At 50.8% G+C, this 22,532-nt stretch overlaps 1 protein-coding gene across 3 annotated transcripts; it reads left to right on the plus strand.

The window, feature by feature from the left end:
* The first annotated feature begins 4,327 nt into the window (after positions 1–4,327).
* LOC117853890 (uncharacterized) lies at positions 4,328–9,323 on the plus strand. Of its 3 annotated transcripts, XM_034736171.2 has the most exons (4): positions 4,419–4,688; positions 7,169–7,457; positions 7,544–8,152; positions 8,997–9,323. In XM_034736171.2, the coding sequence occupies exons 3-4, from the start codon at positions 7,587–7,589 to the stop codon at positions 9,001–9,003; spliced, it is 573 nt and encodes a 190-aa protein (XP_034592062.1). In that variant the 5' UTR covers positions 4,419–4,688; positions 7,169–7,457; positions 7,544–7,586; the 3' UTR covers positions 9,004–9,323. The 3 variants fall into 3 exon arrangements, 2 of the variants coding, with proteins under 2 accessions (XP_034592062.1, XP_072149173.1); XM_072293072.1 differs by lacking the exon at positions 7,169–7,457 and having other exon boundaries at positions 4,424–4,688; XR_004640144.2 differs by lacking the exons at positions 7,169–7,457; positions 7,544–8,152 and having other exon boundaries at positions 4,328–4,688.
* Positions 9,324–22,532: the final 13,209 nt, after the last annotated feature.

Genomic DNA, 22,532 nt, shown 5'->3' on the forward strand with positions numbered 1-22,532 from the left:
CGGCGGATGTGAAGGGGGCCACGGCCAAAAGAGAGACTGAGGATGGCATGCAAAGAATTTGGAAAATGGCAGGTCCAACCTACAGATTTTTAGGTAAATAATCGCGATCTAAAACGGGGTAATAATTGGATCATAATCACGATTCAATTTAGGGTGTTTTATGTAAATAACTGGATTGTAATTAATAATCGCGATTTTGGTTTTATGCAAAATCGTGTTTCGGTTGGGCTCCATATTTTACGGCCGCATCGATTCCCTTCCGATCGCTAGCGGTGGCAAGAGCGCAGACCGGGTAAAGCGTCGGAAACGTTTGCTTCCGTGTTTGGTTTGCGTGTTCGGTTGCAAGGTGTAATTCTTTTGGCTGTGGCTGTGGTCGAATCAAAGTTTTTTTCTTGTGTGTGTGTGTGGGGGGGGGGGCGGCGGGATCGTGGTCGAATCAAAGCTTGGAGAAGACCAGTAGACCACGGACCATGGCCGGGCGACAACGGCGGACCACCATGGATGGACCGATCGGATCTCACAGGGTCCATCGGTTTTCATTTGCGCAGTGGAAGATCGAGGTCAGAGGAGTCTCTTATGTGTGCTGCTTCCTGCCAATCCCATGAAGTTAAAATTCACCGAATGCTGCATGTTTTTTTAACAGCTAAAATCCAAACAAGCTATTTGCACTGTGACACTGAGGGCGCGGAGTTTGGTAGCTATAGCACTCCATTTAGCGTTCCATCTCGGAAAGACGGACGCAGGCCGTACTCTGCCCGTACACATGCATGCTCATCTTTGCCTGAAAAGGGCAGCTTTGGACACCTGCATGCGTGTGCGTTTCACTTCTCCATTCTTCAAATGCACATATGAAAGATATCAGCGGAGGCGGGGATCACGCTCAACGATAATTCTCAGCCATTGACATATATAATTTCCACGAAAGTAGCCATATTCGACGTGCCACTTTCGTACATGCATGCGATTACACTCGTGTTCGTACACGCCGTCAGAACGTGTCCACCATGCAGAATTCAGCATGACCCCAACTGGGTTTAAAGTAGATTATCTTACCAATAGCGTGCTACCATAACTAGGATGTAGATTAATTTGTTTTCAACGAGCATATTACTATGGTTAATAAGGAGTACTACTACTAGTAACATTGTTGCATTTAAGAAGAAAATGTGCATGAACTCAGCGGTACTACATTATCTAATCAGTTTTTCAATGTGAGTCTATAATGATTGTAGAATCGGGATTATCTCCGTGATTGTAGGTTCATAATGACGCCGCTCGTCAGATTGATTTTTTTGAAGAATGTTTGCGACGATATGATCACAAAGTAGAACCGGGAGATCGTGGCGGGCGTGGGCTTTAGTTTGCGGTGCTCAGGTGGATTGTCGATGCGGCCGATGCCAGCGGTTGGCCTGGGTGGACACACCAAGGCCTTGGCAGGTGCCGTGGCTTTTGGAGTTGCTCTGGCAGCTGAGAGCATGCGTGCAGTGGGCACGCGTATGTGAGTGCTGGCGTGGCGTGACGCATGCGTGGCAGCGGGCGGCGGCGTCGTTGTCCTCGATTGCCAGCGGCAGCCTTGTGCGAGGCGTGGGTAGTGCTGCTTGGCCCGGCCGGCCGGTGGCCATGAATTCCCGCACATGCACAGCAAAATTTGTCGTGCATTCACGGGATCAACTTTGGCCGTCACACTGCGCTTGCTATATGTCGGCCGCGCCTAGGGGTGAGGGGTCGTGTCGTGGCACCACACGGCGACGAACACGGCGGGTCGCCACTGGAACCCTGGTGGCTGGAATCCAATTTTTTTTGTTACGAATACACGGTCGAGGTGATGATTGACCGTCCACCTCTACTTGGCACGCTTTTGATAGACTGGTCCAACATTTTGCGATCTCAATTTCCTTGCTTTGTGCTTTTCAAACACTGTTAGAATATCTTCTTTTTCTATGAGTGCTTGCTAAGTGGTGGGAAAAAAATTTGCATGACCACCATTTAACAATGTTGCATTGCTTTGCCCAAATTGGTACAGTGGATGCGAAAATTAGCCTGAATCTTCTTACTTTGTGCGTTTCACATGCTTCTGGAATATCTTCTTATTCTACTACTTCTTGCTGAAGTGGGAAAAAAATGCACGAGCATCACTCAACAATGTTGCATGGCTTGTTGCCCAAAAGGCCATGTTAAATTAGACTGGTATTTAGCCATCTGATCTTTCGTACGCAATGAACATCAGCATGATGAGATCAAAGATGTTGAGAAATCGGCGCTCAAACCATAACACTGACTCCCTAGAAGTGGCACCAAAGTGGTGTGACACCACTTCTTCTGTGGACCTTATACCCACACTACTCTGAGGAGACCTTCACACCGACACTAACACAGGAGACCAACTCTCTACAAGGAACTCAAATCTTTTATTCACCTGCTCACAACTTGATACAACACTCACTCTTACACTCTTTATGTGGCTACCGTACCATGACACCACTATACTACATGGCAACTTTGCTATCTCGCTCACATGCCACTCTATGTCATGGTATGGCTAGGAGAGAGGGGAGCACCTCTATTTATAGATGCTCATGATCATTATGGTGTTGTCATGTGGCAACTTCCACACTCTTCCGTACAAAATATCCTAACTCTATAACCCTCCTCATCCTTATATAGTTTCTTATATTTCTATCATACTAAAATATCTAGTTCTAGAGTATTTTACACTTCACCATGAAGTATGGCAACTATGACTCATGCATTCTCTCCAATTTTTGTAGAACATTTTTACCTTACCATGATCTTATCCTTATGCATGACAAAGTTAGTCTCTTGAGATCTTCACAGTCTTCTAGAGTGCTCCAAGTATATATTGCATATTTCAATACAAGATGACGACCCACACTAGATGACTAACTCATGCAGAGTTTCGGTTGATTTTCTAGGATATTTTTTAACTGAACTCATGTTATAATCGATCCATGTCTACCACCAGGTGCTGGAACAAAAATCCTCCTCCTTTAGGCTAGCTCAATCCTCGAACCGTCAAACGAACACGGATCGGTTCATGGCGCACTAACAAAAAAATTTATAAAATTTATCGAAAAAGTACATTTTACTCCCCTCGTCTATTTACTTTATCCACTTAACCCCCTAAAATTTAGGCTCACTTTACTTCCCGAACTATTTCATTTGGTGCAATGTACCCCTAATTAAATTTCTCTTCTTTTTTTACTATGATGTTCTATGTTAGAAAAATACATTAGCAATTTTTCATATTACTTTTCATACAGTTTAGTTTTGTATATCTAAGATCAGTTTCGTATTAAATATTCTTAACCTATGAAAATAACCATAAAAAAATGTTAGTATAATTTTTTAACATAAGACATCATGTTTTGTATCTGCTTACAAAATTTGAACTCAAAATTCAACTCATACACAGAGATAAAAAAAATCTAATTAAGGGTAGATTGGACCAAATGAAATAAGTCAAGCTTAAATCTTCTTAGGTGTTTAAGCAAATAAAGTGGATAGGTGAGGGGAAATTACGGGTGGTTGTCCAGTAGTACGTACAACGTTGTTTTGGCAGCTACCGCTCAGCCGTCTTTTTTATTTTTAACCCTTTTTGTGAAAGATTCTCACAAATACGTCCCTGGCGGAATCATTTCAAAATCTGGACCCTTAGCTTGGCGCCATCTACGCCAAGCTTACACATCTCGGCACCAGCCATCCTGATACCAATGTCCATGCGCAGCTGCTGACGCGGATGCCAACGTGGCGGGGGCTTGACGCCATCCATGATATGGCGCTTGGCGCTAAGCTTGGCGCCGTGGATCTTGGCGTCGAGCAATTTACCCCATGCCTCTTGGCGTTTCGAACGAAACAAGTATAATTATTCCGAGGAGTGTGCAACAAATTATGCTGTGGTTCAACTAGTTAGGACGTGGACTTCTTATCCCAGAGACCTGAGTTCAGTTTTGAACCACATGTCCTAATCAGTTGAACCACAACATAGTTTATTACACTTCTCGGAATAATTATACTTGTTTCGTTCGAAACGTCAAGAGGCATGGGGTAAATTGCTCGACGCCAAGACCTACGACGCCAAGCTTGGCGCCAAGATCCACGGCGCCAAGGCTTAGCGCCATCATGGATGGCGCCAAGCCCCGCCACGTCGGCATCCGCGTCAGCAACTGCGCATGAACCTTGGCGTCAAGATGGTTGGCGCCGAGATGTGTAAGCGCCAGTGTGAATGACGTCAAGCTAAGGGTTTAGATTTTGAAATGGTTGTGGCAGGGGCGTATTTGCGAGAATCTTGGACAAAAGGGGTTAAAAAACAAAAAAAAGACGGACTGCTCAATCATGCAACCGCACATGCGCCGTTGTTTTCATCTCTCTGGTTGGTGGAGCCACCCGCTGTACAGACGCACAGTGACGTCCCTGGTGCGGAGTGAGTAGCATTGCTGTCCACTTGTTATTTGGGTTGTTTTGGATGCTGACGAGGGGACTTGCAAGTCAGTCAACGGCCTCCCGCTCCAGTGAGCTGAGCTTCTGCATCTAGCTCTCGGCCCTCTCCGTCGCCGTGCTCGCCGATCTGCTGCTATCACCACCGGAGATGGGCATCAAGGCGGTCGGATGCCATGGCCTGAGCTGAGCTCCTCTGCTGCCACTCGTGCATAGTGCCATGGCAACGGCAGGTTTGTCTCTGTCTGTTATCCTGTATTCACTGCTCGTTTATGCTGTGCAAAGTTGCTGGTTCTCTGCCCCTTCTGTTTTGCTTGCCCTTCTAATTTTGGGGACAAAATCTAGGTGACTTTCTACCGAGCAACACAGTCCCTAGCTAGAGTCACTTCAATCGTCAGTAAGTCCTGTCAGCGAGCAACCAAGCAGCTCTTGGAAAGGAAAGAATAAACATACAGTTGCCTTAGATCTGACTTCTCGCTACAAAAAGGTGCTTGCTTTTTTTGCGAGGAAAAAAGGTGCTTGTTAGTAGTGAATAATGCATAATTTCTTGTCGCCATCGTGTAGAGCCGTATACGCATGGTACCTGGATGATCTTGCTTCATTTGTTGATTGAGGGGAAACCTATGAATTTTTTTTTAAAAAAAGCTGGGCGAGTTCTACAGTCTTTAGATTTGGTTATTGTTTTGGTGCTTTTACCCCTATACTTTGAAGTGCAATTGCAGTTTTACCATCGTTTTTTGAATTTTGTAATTTTATCCTTTACTATTTACAACTCAACGCAATTTTGTCTAAACAAAATCATGTTAACTTATGAATATAAATAGTAAAAGAACAAAATCATAAATTAAAAAAAGGGTAAAACTACAATTACAATTCGAAGTAGGGCGACCGCTCCTGTTATTTGTACCACAACCAAAAGCCCAACCGAACGAAAGCCGAAAGGCCACCGACGCCGAGCGCTTCAAGCATTATGGGCCAGGCTTGGCTACGAAAAGCCCGCTCTATTTGCCGGGGCGCCGCCTTGGCCCACCGCAGGAAGCTTTTCGGGCAACAAAAATATGCCCAGCGGGCTGGGTGATATATAGGACAAAGGGTCGGGCTGTGCTTTTGGGCTGCTCAGCGTGTACCGACCGACTCAACCGTGTGAACCAACCCACGTGAAAGGCCTAAAAACAGCCCAAATGCACTCAGCTTTCTTTAGACACACAGCGAGTACCCCAGCAGATACTTTTATAGCTGGAAATGATCAAGATGGTGCAGGCGGCGTCCGTGAGACGTACCCAAGGTGTTCCACCTCGGTGGATCCCTCCACCACTGGGCCTTGTTAAAATTAATATCGATGTAGCCACTTCGAAGAATTCAAGCAAGGCAGTGGTGGCTGCCATTGCTAGGGACGCTGTAGGAAACTTTCTGGGAGCGTCTGCGCTGGTGATTCATGGACTCTCAGACGCAGAGATTGTCGAGGCTATTGCGTGCAGGGAAGGCTTGGCGTTGGCGAGTGACCTCATGGTTCAACACTTCAGGCTAGCCTCGGACAATGTTAATGTGATCAGAGGAATCAAGGAGGGAGAAATGACTGCTCATGGCCATATCATTAGGGAGATAAAGGTTACAACAGCGTAGTCTTGCAATGCTAATTTTGTTTATGAAAACAGACGCTCCAATGTGGATGCTCACACCATCACAAGGAGTGCGATTTATACTGAGTTTAGTAGGCAAGTTTGGCTATTAAATCCGTCTCAAAACGTTTGTAACTCTTATAACTCTGTCGAGGAATAAAGAGTTATAACCCAAAGGCAGACACTTTCTTTTGACCGTTTCAGCCTTCCTAGGTGGGATTCTCATCGTGTCAAAAAAAAAGAGGCTCCGCTCCCGTCATCTCATGTTTCCTCGTCCGGAGAAAGTCGCCTATCACCGGAAAATAACGCCTAATCAATCCAGAAAAGTTTGGTTTTCGTGTTCCATCCCAAAATAAAAAAAGTTGGTTCTTACTTTACAACCCCGAAAATTACCACAAAACTTTCTTTTTGAGGGCGCAGATACAAGGATTAACGAAAATGTCTCAGTTAAATAAAATCCGATTGTATAGAAGCTCAGATCAATTGTAGTACCAGGGTCTGAACGTAATACAGATATGATGGAAGGAGGTTCATCATATCTGTGTCACCACACAATCACAAGGAATTTCACACGCACATAGGCAGAGAGATTAGCACTGTATATGTCCAATGCAATGAGATAATAACTACTCCCTCCGTTTCAAATTATAAGTCATTCCAAATTTTTTGGAGAGTCAAATCATTTTATGTTTGGTCAAAATTATAAAGAGAATCATAAAGGTTTATGGCACCGAATAGATATACTATGAAATATTTAATGAAGAAATTAATGATACTTATTTGATATCATGAATGTTTGTACTTTATTATATAAATTTGGTTAAACTTGAGATGATTTAACTCTTCAAAAAAGTTAGAATGACTTATAATTTGGAACGGAGGTAACGCTTGGTTAACGGACTAAGCTGCGCTAAATCTCTTCCCTTTCTAACAAAGATTTTTTTTTCTAGAAAAGATGCTGCCTTTAGCGTCACTGTCGTCTCTCTGAAACTAGGAAAGCCGCTGAAAGGAGCTTCCTTTCAAGGTTCTGTGGACTGTGTTTCACCAAGTCACCTACGCTAGGCAAGTCGTTTCATTCAGTTTCCACTTTCCAGTGACAACGTCCTCCTCCACTGCACGCCGGGCCTCCGGTTGCACCGTATCAGACAGAATCATGGCGCGTTCAACAGATGGGAATACGTACAAGTTAGTGCTGACGATCTAGTGCTGACGACGGAAGAAAATTGGGTGCGGCGCGGATGCAAAGCGCATCCGGTGCACACCCAACCCGCGGGGCCGACACGTGGAGCGTGAATAAATCCGACGGACCGACGGAAGGCAAAGCGTGTCTGGGAAGGCAGGCGTCCAGCGGCTCGTCGCGCTCGGCTCGGCTCTGGGAACCGCGTAATCGTTCGCTCGTTAACCTTCCCGTTGCTATCAATCACCCAACCACGGGCCTCTATCCTTCTCAAAACGTTGAACCCTAGCAGGTTAACGGCCCCTCCGCCTCAAGAACCTCCTAGGCCGACCACCATGCTCACTGAAGCTCTCGCCGCCGCCTTCGCCGACCTGTGGGCGGCGATCACCGCCATCCAGCTCTACTACTCCATCAACCTGCAGCCGGGCGCGGGTGCTACGACAACGGCAACATCCGCCGATCAAACCGCGGCGTCCGTCGGCGACTTCCAGATCTTCCTGACGCTGGTCGCGGCGGGGGGCCTCTACGCCGCGGTGGCGCTCGTTTACCGCAGCCTTCATCAAGCCGAAGCCGCGGGCGCGGGCGGCGGCGACCGGCGCCCGTCGGACCTCGTGGCCTTCATCTTCGCAGCGGCTGGCGTCCTCGAGTACTTCCTGTTCGTCGATGATGTCGGCGCGCTCGGTCTCGCTGCTGCCCGTGTCCTTCCTGCAGCGTCGATTGGGACCTTCTTTCTGGGGATGGTGCTGATAATCCTCGTGCACATCCGCGCCGGCGGCGAGGGAGGATGCGGTGCCGTCGTGGGAGACGGGCCGATCCAGGCGCCCGTGTGGATCATCACCAAGATGGCGTTCGCCGCGGCGGCAGGACTCGTCGCCTTGATGGCGATTGCGTTGTGCCCCAAGTAAGCTCCCTCAAATTCTCCCTGAAGTCGCCCCCTTCTCCTATATAATATCGCCGGTGCCCTGCGGCCTTGTTGTTGTTGCGGCGTCCCCTCCTCGTGACCTCGTCGGCACCGAACCTCCGAACCTGCGCGACACCTCCCACGGCTGACGGCGCGCGCGGCGCGCCGCAGCACCAAGCTCGCCGCCGAGCTGGCGCCTGTGCCCGCGGCCACTCGCCGGTTCGCCGCAACCTCATCTGCCATTTTCGACTCGGATCGTCCGCCTCTAACCTTTCCGACGGCTAGCCTCCTTCTTCTGCACCCCGCTCACCACTGTCCGCCACATCCGGCAGCTGACACCTGACAGCATGTGCCCCATGTCGCCGCCGCGCTGTACCTGCGGCTACCCGGCCTACCGCATCCCTGGCTGCCCTTGCTGCCTTGTTGCGGTGGCGGCGCCTCCTCATCCACCCGCTAGGACCTCTCCGGCTGTCGTATCTCCTTCCGCACGCCGGCCATATATGCACTGCGGCTGTCGGCGGCGCGACCCCAAGCTCACTCGCCCGCCCGCGGCGCCTCAATTGATGTGGGAGAGGAGAGCCCATCTCGAGGCTCGAGTTTGAGTTGAACGAGGTTTGCGATGGTGTCTTGGACGGCAGTCGGCAGAGCCGACGCGCGTAGTGCGAGACCTTTGATTGATAGCCGTATGTTAGCAATCGGCCAGTCACAGGACCTTTTAGGATGCGCCATTATGTTATGCAAACGCAATTGTCTTTACAGTTGACCTATTACATTGTCGCAATAATGTTCAATTATTAGTTGATTGCATACAGATGATAAAACTGGACAATCTTGTGTACTGCAGATACTAAAGCAAGCTGGAAGATGTACTGGTTGGGTTTGGGTATTATCAAAGATGCATCCCGGGTGCCGGCATTGTCGTCTACGGAGCTGTGTGTTAACTACTTTACATCGCTACAATACATTTTGTTGTGTGTATGTTATATTATGAATGTACTGAATATTTTTATGCTGCTTGCTTGTGACTACGGAAGTAGAGTCAGGGATGATACTTTGAGCTTATATATGTGGCTTTTATGACTGGAATTTGTCTATGATTTTATCACCATTTCGAACTATCGGATATGTGAATGTGTGCTTGGTTAATGTGATGCAATTTTTTTTGGCATAATTTGATGCAAGTTTCTGTCTGGTGCATGTGCCTTTGCTGATTTACTAATAACCTGACTACCTGAGGTGCTTGTATTGGTGTTCTGGTATATGCAAATGTCCAAATGTCTAGTTGCCTTCTGGGATGGATCTATAGCTTTCCATTTACAGGATGAGACTTGGAGCTATTCCCTGAACTTGAAAAGTGGCGCAATAAGGCAAATAGGAGCTGATGCAGGTTATCGCTTTCTGCATTCACATGCTTCATTATGTTTCTCTTTTGTGTGGTTCCAGTTTGCACTGAATTTTGAGGGCTTTCTGGGAGTATCTTAGGTATAGTTTGTTCGGTACCTGCAGTTTCTCCTTCTTTTTATATCCTTCTGTAAGATTTTTTTTCCCAGCTCGCTGGTTCCCACAAATTCCTTTTGCTCTACACTATTTGAATAAATGCTGATAATTTGCCTAATGGGTTATTACTATTTTCCCTATTGTAAGCAGGTAGCAATTGAGGCCTAAGCATATTCATTTGGATCCATCTTGTTCATATCACATCCTGGAGACACGGCATGATGATCTATAAGTTTTGCCTTGAAACTTATCTACCGTAAGACTGCGATTGACCACTTATAAGGAGTTAATTACTTGAGGTGTGACAAAATGTGGATATTGTGGCTATGAAGTAAACATGACCTAGATGCATTTGGTGTTATATTTGCTGGCTATCGATCCCTGTAGCTCTACTCCAATCTTGCAGTGGCTAGTTCTTGTTGATTACACCATTTTGTGATATTTGTGATAGCCATGGATTTTAGGTTTATAATGATCATATGACCATGATTAACCCCATAGGCTTCTTTGGAGACATTCGTGGCTTGTCACATCTGCTTTCAACATTGCTTGCTACTCCCTTCGTCCCAAATTACTATTCGTTTTGACTTTTCTAGATACATAACTTTTGCTATGTATCTAGACGTAATATATATCTAGGTGTATGGCAAAAACTATGTATCTAAACAAACTAAAACGAATAGTAATTTGGGACGGAGGGAGTACATTGCAATCTAACTGTAGATAGTTCTTGTTCATTATCCTATTTAGTGCGATTGGCTATAATAGCTATTGTATTGTGAGGTTATACACACTCTCCTAGTTTTGTCGATGTCATGTTCATCTATCCGCACCAAGGTATTGTGGATTGTTTCCCAAACAGTGCCTTGTCTCATGAGGTTCTAGGATAGCTAAAGTTGCGAGCTTACACTGGTGAGGCAAACATTCGATCCATCAGAAGAGAGACGAGAGTAGTGGAGGGGATCAAGGATGCTGCTCCAACATTAATTTGGTGCGTGTGTGGATAACGAGCCAATCCAACTTTTTCTCCAGCTTTTTCTTGAAAATCGATTTACTCTTATTTATACCTCTTGTATCGTTTGAGACCCAACTTCAAACCAATGCTGATGAGTTGAGCCTTAATTGTCTTCCATTGAAAATTAGCTAATTTTGATTTTTAAAAGAAGTATAATAGAGCAATTTTGCACGAGCCATGCATCAAGCCAGCTCCATGAGTTTTTTTATCAGGCCATGGTGGACTGATGGACTCGATGCCATAATATTCGAAATTGACCACGAGGACTGTAGTTTGATGCTTCTTTTTTCATGTGAACTGCAGAAATTTTGTGAGATTCTGCGGGAGCATCCTCATCAAACAAAGGTTGCGCCTCTGTGGGTTCGATGCAGGTAGATACGCCTTTTGTTTTCCTTCGAGGCCAGATACACGCGATATGATTGGCGATGCCACCAGAAGTTCTATGGTACTGCTAAACTAAGAGATCAGGACAGGACGAAAAATTAGTGACACACGGTTGCAAATTGCAACTGCGATCGTGCCGAACATGGGTGATTGAACAGTTGCAAGTGATAACTGATAGCGAGAGCCTACAAAAGTACAAATCATCATGGGAGGTACGGACTCGATTCCGTCAGAATGACACCAGCAGTGATTGGTGACAGTTTAAGTACGACCGGATTAGCACCAGGCGTGACTTGGCTGTCACTGTCAGTCGTCGAGCGCGCTGCGCGGCAGTTCCTTAACCTCTCCAAGAGACGGTTCCATCAAAATTTATCCGCGTCGTGTGCATGCGAAAGCAACCGCCCGTCTCGTCAAGTATATTTTACTCTCTCCGCCTTACTTTTCCGCCGTAGATAGGGACAGACATACCTGAATAGACATTTGAAGAACTGCCGATGACAATTGACAAGGAGACCTATAGGCCCTGTATACGCTTTTTCTAGCCACGCTTAGATTATAATCTAAGCGAAGATTTTCTCGCTTCTCGCTTTTCGCTTCTCGTAGTTCAAATCGTTGAAGCGGCTTACCACATAAGCGAGAATCGGTGGAAATAAGCAAAGCGTTTGGCGGGATTCTCGCTTATTTCCACCGATAAGCCGCTTATAAGCGGATACAAACGGGGCCATAGAAAGCCTAACAACATGAACACCCTACCGCCTAATCAGAAAACCGAACAGAAGAAAGCTGAAAATTGCGGAACAGAAATCGATGCGGACGCAACGATAGAGGGCGTGTGTTCGCTCCTCCACCTGCGAAAGGCACGACAAAAAATGGGATCGACGAGCTAAGGTCCCGTTTGTTTTTAGCAGCTCCTAAAATTCCTATCACATTGAATATTTAAATACCAGTATTAAACGTAGACTAATTATAAAACCAATTGTATAAATGGAAGCTAATTTGTGAGATGAATCTATTAAGTCTAATTAATTCATGATTTGATAATATGGTGCTACAGTAAACATGTGCTAATGATGGATTAATTAGGCTTAATAGATTCGTCTCAGGAATTAGTCTCCATTTGTGTAATTAGTTTTATAATTAGCTCATGTTTAGTCCTCCTAATTAGTCTCTGAATATTCGATGTGATATGAATTTTAGTCCGGACTAAAGATCCAAACACCCCCTAAGATGACACCTCTCGCCCCTCATGAGACGGATGACCTCGGCGCCGGCACACCCCGCGCCGGCACCGCCACCCACGACCGCACACCCACCCCACCTTCCGCCGCTCGCCGATGACACGCCCCGGACAGCACCTCGTAGATACGGGAGCAGCCGCCAGCTGTGCTGGGCGCCATGCTAGGACCAGGCCGGGAGCCACCTTCCAAGATCTCCTCCTCCTTGACCTCCACTGCACCGCCGTGCCAGGTGCCCTCCCCTCCTCCCCCAACATCTATGTCTGGATCACTCCTCCTTTCCGTGCTACCCGGTTCAACTCCCACCATGTTACCAACGTTATGTCTTTCACCTCACCACCCCGCCGAACCTTGTGCGTGCTCGTCATGTGTGTTCCTCGGTTTTCCGCGCTAGGGTCTCTAACCAAAATGTTGCTAACTTTATTTGCGGGCGTGGTTACCTCGAGTTCAATTAGCACCGGTTTACCATGCACAGCTCTGAAGGTCTCGCCGTGGCCACAACAGTCAGACTCGAGGAAGAAGAAGCATTCAATGCTCTCCACCTGCCAATCGCCTATGAGATGGCCCCCATTGCCTCGGATTTCCAACCAAGTGGAGTACAAACCGTTGGTCATAGCCTGGAATAGAGAACAAACCAGGGGCAGCGTCGGCCGAAGATCTCGCGGGATCCTGCCTTCAATACCCCGTGCCAACTAGGTCTACTCCCCGTACCCAGCAAGCTACATGGAGCGCGACCAACGGAGGGCCCGTTCCCCATCCACCACCGCCTTCACTGCACTCCAGCTCCCAACGCAAAAACCCTACTTGCACGCTTTACTCACTCCATCCCTGTGGTGGAACACCTCGGATTAACTTAGCTAAAGCACGGTTAACACGCGAATCTCATGCTTTAACCAAGTCAACTAGACGATCCGTCGGATTTCATCCGATAAAACCACTTAGACAGGACCGAGTTAGCATAGCTCACACGAAGGTGAGTGGTTCCAGAGAATACAACAGATCAAATAATTAGTCCAACGATTTATTACGCACTGGTTCAAAATCAGAGTTTTACAAGGTTCAAAAATAGCGGAAAGATAAAATAGCGGAAACTAGCGCCGAGGGTCGGATGTCCCTGATGAGGTCGATTAGGACATCAGTGATCCCTTTCCTCACCGTCCGAGGAGGGATCCCACTCGATCGTCCACCCAGGAGGAAGCTAGGGCGGCCAAGTGCCAACAGCAGCACACTCGGAAGCTTCAACTTCACCTGAAAAGAGATGCCATAAACAAGGCTGAGCTGCTAAGCTCAACAAGACTTAACCAACTAGTGGGGAACTACTCCACCACTTATAGACATGCAAGGCTTTTTGGCTGAGGGGTTTTGTTTGCCAAAAGCAACTATAGTAGGTCCTTACTTTCAATGTTTTAGCTCCGGTTCTAAGTTCATTAGCCAGCCTACTTTTGCAACTTATGCTAAGCAAACACAGATCCAAACATAATGTGTATATAGCTCAACATCAAGTTCATATCATCATCATGTTCCATCTTTACTCAGTGTAGCATAGTGATCAAGCAGTCTCAAACTGTGAGAGGCAGACGAATCGATTCGAGTTCCTTAACCATGCATGGCGAACCTAACCTCACGACATCCGCGCACCACCAAGGGTCGCTTCCTGTGTCGGCCGTCCCCATCAATCCCCTGACCCGTGTCGGGCCCACCTCTCTTGGTGCAAGGTTCCACAGACCCGACCTCTGCCGTTCCGTGACCACACTTGCCACCACATGCGGCCACAGGGGAAACTCTGTTCCAAAGACAGTGGATCGGACCGCTCACGTCCAGGTTCAATCAGGTACTAGGCTTCCCCATCCCGTACTGGGTATGAGATTAGTACTTTCAAACACTTGATCACGAACACCACCACTGTCGGACCTTAAATAGATTCAGGTAGACAGACGGGGCGATCCACCGACCACCAAAAGAGTTCACCAGGCCCTGCCCCGTCCACCGTCCTTATAGTTGTAACCAGAAGGAGAACAACCAACTCCTATAACTCGCGAGTGACAGGAAATCACTCGACTTCTACCGAGCCCTATTAAGCATTGCAACTACTCGCACTCATCAGGCTAGTGTTTCAGATCAAGGGAACTAAGTCATGCATCTATGGTTTCACACAACTCCTATAACGTAAATGCACATACATATGAAGGAAGGCATGTGCAAGTTTAGAAAGTTAGGTTCATGCTCCGGGGCTTGCCTTCGAGCGGGGTGGAGGCAAACTGGTCCTCTGAGGGCTCTGCTTCAGCTCCTGCGGTCGGCGGCTTAGCTACTACTCTATCTTCTGGCACCGGATGCAGTTCGTATGTGCCGTCAGCGAGATTTAGCTCTACACAGAAGTGCAAATGCAGGGGTTAAGCATTTAGAGGGTTATTTCAACAACACTTGCACGTTTTAGCTCAGACACTTGTAGCAAAGCTACAGGAAAGCTGGGGGAGTCCAACTTCAGTTGGTGGAGAACAGGATAAATGGGTCGGGTTGGGAGAAATTTATGATCTGACCCTTAGACTTAAGGAATAACTGTACCAGGGTCCTCAGACTTAACACAGAGAAGTCCTCGAAATATTACACAGATACCCTTGGGTCAAAGAAAAAGGTACAGCCGAGCCCTCGGGCGAGGTGGATAAGGGTCGACGAAAGAGACAGGGTCGGACGGGATGGAAAAAGGGGTCGAGCAAACCGGGAAGGGGTCAGCGACTTACCTTTAGGCTACTGGTGAAGTCTTGGGGGTCAGGAAGGAACAAACTTAGGCGGAGCGGTGAAAGGTGCTAAGGTTTGGGCGGCGGCGAGGTCCGGCGGTGCTTCTTATGGACAACAAGCAAGCTCTAGCACCGTGCGGAGGAACATGCGGCTGGTGGGTTGGGGAGAAGCGGGTTTGAGTGAAAAGGGGAACTTTCTCAAGAGCTTAAGCGGCAGTGCTCAAGTGCGAGTAGAGTATGGTGCGGCGAAGCAGCGATGGCGAAGGAAACTCTGGTAGGGGCTCTGGTACTCCTTTTTATAGCCGCGCGGAAGAGAGAGTTTGAGCAGCTCGAAGATCAGGTCGAAAAGGATGGAGTGCTCTGCCTTGGCGGCGATTGGGCGACGCCTCCATTGGCCGGCGAAGCAGAGCTTCGGGGATAGGGTCTTTGGTCATTGGGCACTGGAGACAAAGTCGGCGCAGGCGCGGTTTTGCCGGGATTAAGAGTTGGCGAGGGCGAGCACGGTCTGGTCGCGTCAAGCGGCGGATTGTGGTGGCGACTTGACTGGCGTGTGACAGGAAGAAAGGCGCTGCAAGCGAGGTCGCAACAGGCGAGGTGATAGGGCGAGCGGCGGCACGAGCGAGCGCAGAACAACGGCTTGCCGGGGCGTGTTACTGGCGAGGCGGAAAAAGGAGTTGTCTCTGCCGGAGCCGTGGTTGGCGAGGGCGGTATCGTCGTGGAGCGCGCGCGTGGGCGGCGCGACTGTGGGGGAGACGGAAAAGCCGGAAGGCATCGGGGCGCGCGGCCGAGGATCCGGGCGAGGTGATGGGTGCGGGATGCGAGGCGGTCTGGCGTGGCCGCGACAAATCCTTTGTCGCGGCAGCGACAGGGCACCCTGGCGTGGCCGGCGAGGGTGAGAGCGAGACGAGGCGAGGCAGAAAGGGCTGCAGGGGCTTCCGCGCACGATTGGGAGGGAGGCGCGCTGATCTATCTTGTTGCGGCCGACGATTGGGCGAGGCGGCGCGCGTCGGAGGGGTTGAGCCACGCGGTGGGGAAGCTCTAAAGGGAGGCGCACGTTGGCTCTGGCGCGTTTGACTCAAGAGATCCGTGGGATTTGGTTTTGGGTCCACCACTCAGTCTCTGGCTCTCCCACAGCTCTAAGATTTTGGAGGAATACTGGTCTCGGGACTTAAAGAAGAGCTGCCGGTTGCCGGGTTGGTTTGGGTTTTCAGGGGTCGGGCTGATGGAGACTGCAGATTTGGGATTAGTCTTGAGACTAACTCAGCTGATTAAATCAAGGTCGTTACAGCCTACCCCTCTTAAAAAGAATCTCGTCCCGAGATTCGAGTGTAAGGGCAACCAGTGGGGGTGTGCGGTTCTTACCTTCTTGGCTGAAAAGAAAACCTCTGAAGTGCTTGTTCAGATACTCCTCTGTTTCCCAGGTTGCTTCCTCCTCCGTGTGGTTGTTCCATAGTATCTTGTACATTTTCACAACTTGCCGTCGGGTGTGTCTTTCCTTACGGTCGAGGACTTTGGCCGGGTACTCAGCGTAAGTCAGGTCAGGCTCGATTTGAAGTTGCTCCTATTCCATGACCTCAGTTTGGACTTGGACACATTTTCTTCAGTTGGGATACATGGAAAACATCATGAAAGGCCGAAAGTTGTTCTGGTAGTTGGATCCGGTAAGCAACGGGTCCACAAATTTCCACAATCTCATAAGGGCCAATGTAACGGGGAGCCAATTTCCCTTTTACTCCAAATCGTTGCACTCCTTTGGTCGGGGAAACTCGAGAGATCCGTGGGATCTGGTTTTGGGTCCGCCACTCAGTCTCTGGCTCTCCCACAGCTCTAAGATTTTTGAGGAACACTGGTCTCGGGACTTAAAGAAGAGATGCTGGTTTTCGGGTTGGTTTGGGTTTTCAGGGGTCGGGCTGATGGAGACTGCAGATTTGGGATTAGTCTTGAGATTAACTCGGCTAATTAAATCAAGGTTGTTACAATCCCGCCCACCTCCGCCGTCCCGCCACCACCCACCCTCCTTGTTCCCCTCAACGCGCCCCGCTGCTTCCGTTGCCTGGCTCTCGACCACAAAGTGCGATACTGCCAGGATCCCATGTGCTACCGCATCTACCGTGGCAGCGACCACTGGAGCTACGCTTGCGCCCCGCTGCTTCCGTTGCCTGGCTCTCGACCAAAAAGTGCGAGACTGCCAGGATCCCATGTGCTACCGCATCTGCCGTGGCAGCGACCACTAGAGCTACGCTTGCGCCATGGTTGTCCCACACGAGCAAACCCTCCACCCTAGCTGCCGCCCAACCGTGCCGCTCCCTGCCTCCCGAGCACCCATCCATGTTGTGCCCTTATCCCGCCGCTCCACCCCACCCGCCTCCGCCAGTCCAACTCCACCACCCACCCCACTGAACTTGCCACCCTTCACCGCTGCTTTCGACCCACCGAACCTTGTTGCCTCCTCCAGTGACAGCACTGGCATGGGCTGGGAACTGAAGGGCCCCACTTCGACAGTCGACAAGGGGTCGTACTTCCTTGGCAACCTGTTTCGCGAGCCCGAGGACAAGAGCAAGGGCATCTTGGGAGCTGCACCGCGCAACAACTCCCAGATCCTGAAAGCGCATGACATCCAGAAGGTCAGCAGAGGTGTGGTTGCCGCCGAACCGGAGTCCCAGGTTTCCAGCGGGCTAGCGACGCCGGTGAGGCGGTCTCCACCATCTGCTCTGCCGTCTGCCCGTACTCTCGCATCGTCGGGCGGCGGATCTGGCTCCAGTGTGTTGCCCCCTTCGACGGTGACGGCGACAATGAAGACGAGGAAGAGATCTCGGTTGAAAGTGATGACCTAGACGAGGGGCTGGAGTACCTTGAGATCTGGGTCGAGGAGGGGAATTGGGAGTGCACCGCGCGCTTTGCCATCGTCAACCTGGAGCCAGTGACTACTGCGGTGAACCCGGCTCCGCTGATCCGTGTGGCCCAACACAGCATCGCACTGGAGCTGTGCCTCCTGCAGATCCCGTTGTCCCACAGCGTCGCCATGCTCTACTTCGGCTCCGCTGCAGCACGGGAAGCCGCCCTGGTTGTTTAGCTCATCAACTTCAACGGTGCCATAATCAAGCTGAGCGGCCCCGAGGATATCGATGACCGCTTCATCCACGAGCCCGAGTGATTGGCGCAGCTCGTCGTCTGGAACTTCTTGGCACTAGTACAGAATTGACCTTCCATCCAACCCTTTTTGTCTCGGTTGACTTTGGACCCGGGACTAAAGTGCCTTTAGTCCTGGGTCAAAACTGAGGCAACGAAAAGACACCAACGGGAGGGGCTTTAGTCCCGGTTGTAAAGATTTAGCACCGATGTCCCCCTTGTCCCAGTTGGAAATTCCCAAACCCCCCCTTTGCCCGGTTGGTAATTCCAACCGGGACAAAAGATTTAGTCCCAGTTGGAATTACCAACTGAGACAAAAAGGGGGACTTTTATCTCGGTTGGAATTTCCAACCGGGACAAGAGAGGAGGCGGCCCTTGAGGCAGCGTTCTCCACCTTATCCTCTCTCCCAGGCAGCGCTCTCCTCTCCACACTTATCACCCTCCCTCTCCTCTTCTCTCCACAGGCGTTTCCTCTCCTCATCCCCTCCTCCCTCTCCTCTTCTCCACCGGCGCTCCCCTCCTCCCCCTCTTTGTGCCGCCGACACCCCCTCACCCCCCTCCCCCGCTGCCGCCCCCACCCTCTGCTGCTCGCCCCTCACTGGCAGTGAGGAGCGGCAGCGAGGTGAGGGCGAGTGGCGGCGCGGAGCAGAGCGGAGGTGGGCGGCGGCGGGTGGAGGCGGAGTAGAGATGGGTGGGCGCGAGCGTGGGCGGGCGGAGGCGTGCGGCGGCGGCGGGCGAGCGGAGGCGGAGGCCGGCGCGGGTGCGGGCGGGTGGCTGGCGGGCGTGGGGCTTTCTTTTATTTTTTCCAAAACTTTTTAGTGCCGGTTGGTAACACCAACCGGGACTAAAGGGGGCCTTTAGTCCCAGGTGAATGACCTGGGACTAAAGGTCCCTCTTTTGTGTCGAAAAATTAATTCCGATTAGGCATTGGAGAGATATGACCCTTACCAACCGGGATTGATGCTCACTTTTCCACCAGTGTGGAAGAGCACGGGGAAGAGAGGAAAAGGTGCATGCTATCTATAAGTGCATGGGCACTGTTATGGAGATTGATCCCCTGTGCTTAACTGGTCTCGATCGTTCCTGCCTGCGTTTTGTGATCGAGCTTTGCCACCCCATGTCCCGTACCGCATCGGCGTCCACCCGCCCAATGGCCGCAAGATTGTGCTGAGGCAGAACGCCATGGCATTCTGGCCGCGGGGAGAACAGTTCGATAAAGCTGGTGCCTGGATCCCCTTTTTTGGGCCACCACCTCCACCACCTGCCGTGGACAGCCCACATCATCCATTTGGTGGATCGGGCCTCCTGCCGCAAGCCCCACCGCATTTTGGCCCACAGCCTTCTCCAGCTCCTGCAGCTGCACAGCCGCCGCCACCGCTTCACCCTGCCACTTTCCTTGGTGCCTCCATCCTCTGCCATGGCTTCATAAACGCCTACCCGCTCCTCCGCGTGCCGTCCCTACCTATCCTCATCTAGCTGCCAAGCTCCCCATCGAGGGTACACCCCAATGCAAAGCTTCCCCCGTGCTCCTACTTACTTGGCACCCTGAGCCGCTGCCTGCTGATGACCCACTGCACCTATCGCCAGAACCACAGAATGCGCCATCTCCCACCATCCGCAACCCAGCCTCCGCGGCTACTCGCCAAGCTCGTGTGCCGCGCACCCGTGCGTCTCGCCGCATGCCTCGGGTTACTGATCCTGCGCCGGTGGGAACCAGGAACAGCAAGCGCCTTGCAGACAAGGAAAATGGTAAGTTTGTGGGTGCTACTGAGAAGGCCAGCCAGCTGAAGGCCCTGCAGAACAGCCTTGCCTCGTGCTCCAAGTCGGTTCAGCTTCATGTCACCAAGAAGAAGTTGCTGAAGAAGACCAAGAATCCAATTGCTGCTGAAGACCTCGCCAAGTTGGCTGATGCTGTTGGCCTGGGCGCGGACACCGCCAAAGCTCTGGATCGTGTGCTCGCCATCGGCAAGGCTACGACCTTTGAGCTGGACAGGGTGCTGGCCGGTAAAGCATGATTGAACTCGATGGGAACCGCGCGCTCTTTGCTTTGTTGATCGATAGCAGTAGCGCGTCCGTCTTTTCCTTCCACGTGTGGTTGCGGTCAATGGGCAGCTCTAGCTCTAGTTTGGTTAGTTGTGCGCTTGTCTGCGTGATGTGTCTGTCTCGTCTTCGTTTGAACGATCTGTGGAGCAACAACCTCGGTGTTGATTGCTGGGTTGGTTGCGCATCCTTTTATTGTTGTAATTTGAACTGCTGCACGTGCAACCATTCTGGTGCTTGCCATCAGCTTGGCTGTGCGCGTCGTCGTGTCTGTGTTTGCTCAGGGCCGCTCTGGGTGGCACCGGTTCTAAGCACCGGCGTCTACGCTCTAGCTTGTTATGTGGTGCTGCTCTGTAATCGATGAATGCAAACACTGTTAGCTATGCTCTTGTGTCCTGGAACGTTAGGGGTCTTGGTGATACTGACAAATGTAAAACTGTGCGAGACACCCTTGGCTCAGCGTGCACTGATGTTGCATGTCTGCAGGAAACGAAACTAACCAGCACTGACAGCGCCAAAGCTTGCTCCTTCCTCCCCGAGAACCTCGGTAGTGTCCACTGTGCGACGCGATTGGCGCCAGCGCGGTGGCATTCTCACGGCTTGGTCTGATCGTGCTCTGGTGATGAACTCCTTCATCACCCGCCGCTACTCCCTCACGGTGTTCTTCACCTCTACTAACACTAACGCGTCCTTTGCTCTAACGAATGTCTACGCTCCTGCTGACCACCGCGACTCCCTCCAGTTCCTTGAGGAACTGAGAGAGGTTGCCACCCACGTCTCCGGGGAATGGCTTATCGCCGGGGATTTCACCCACCCTAGCCCGCCTAGATCGAGTTTTCTTCAACTCCAGTACGTGCCTCGCCTACCCCAACTCTACTTTAAACTCCCTGCCAAAACCAACCTCCGATCACACTCCTATCCTCCTCATCGCCTCCATCTCCATCCCAAAACCCAACCTCTTCCGTTTCGCAAACGCCTGGCTTAATCACGCCGACTACCTACCAACCGTGCTCCCCGCCTGGCAACACAACACCTCGCACAATGCCACGGCTGCTCTCGTCAGTTCGCTCAAAGTTGTCCGGTGTGCGTCAAAGGTTTGGTCGCGGCGCAAGCACACTCCCCCCACCATCCACCAAAATTGCAAGTTCATCATTAATCTGTTTGATGTTCTCGAAGAATCTAGATCTTTGTCTGCAGGTGAAATAGTGCTGCGGCAAGAGTGCCGCGACCGCTTGGCGCTCTCGCTACACGAGCGCGCAGCATACTGGAAGCAACACGACAAGTGCCGCGCGATCCGCGAGGGGGATGCCAACACGGCATTCTTCCAAGCACACGCCGGACATCGCCTCCGGCGGAACCCGATCACAGAGCTGGACGTGGATGGCGTGGTGGTGTCGGCGCACGATGCCAAGACGCGCGCGCTGACTCTGCACCTGCAGAGCCTGCTCGGCGTGTCCGTGCAGCCGGTCTTCCCATTCGACATCGACGCGCTCTACTCCTCATCTGAACGAGTAAGGGCGGAGGCGTTGATCGCGCCCTTCAGGGAGCAAGAAGCCAAAGCTGCGGTGCGCGCCATGAACCGGTCAAGCTCCCCGGGCCCGACGGCTTTGGCCCTGGTTTCTACAAAGCCGCATGGGACACAGTGTCGCCATGCGTCATGGACTTCGCCCAGGCGTTCTACAATGGGACTGCAGACCTAGAGCGCCTCAACCGATCCTATGTTGTGCTGCTTCCTAAATCTTCAGTGGCTAGGCGTCCTTGGGATTACAGACCTATCTGCCTCCAGAACTGCTCGCTGAAGATTGTGGCCAAGATGCTAAACATCAGGCTCCAACAGGAAATTCCACGGATCATCGACGTTGATCATACTAGGTTTATCAGGGGGCGATCGCTTTCAGAGAACTTCGTCTACGCCATGGAGCTGGTGCAGTGTTGCAACCGCCGCCGCTTGCCAACACTCGTTTTGAAGCTGGATTTCGCCAAGGCATTTGATTCAGTGAACTGGGAGAGCCTCGATCGCATCATCGACGCGCGTGGCTTCCCCCAGGTCTAGCGCGGATGGATCACGGCGATGCTTACCTCGTCCAAGTTGGCAGTTCTTATCAATGGCACACCAGGATCATGGTTCACCTGCAAGCGGGGATTGAGGCAGGGAGATCCTCTCTCCCCGTATCTGTTCCTGATTGTGGCTGACGTCCTCCAGCAAGAAATCAAGCAAACCGAAGGCATCCGACACCCAGTGGACGCTGCGCTTCCCTGCCCTGTTCTGCAGTACGCGGACGACACGCTTATTCTCCTGCGAGTGGATCACTCTGACATGTGCTTGCTCAAGGGCGCCCTGGAAT

This window comes from Setaria viridis, chromosome 4, assembly GCF_005286985.2.
Source record: "Setaria viridis chromosome 4, Setaria_viridis_v4.0, whole genome shotgun sequence".
NCBI classification, from domain to species: Eukaryota; Viridiplantae; Streptophyta; class Magnoliopsida; order Poales; family Poaceae; genus Setaria; species Setaria viridis.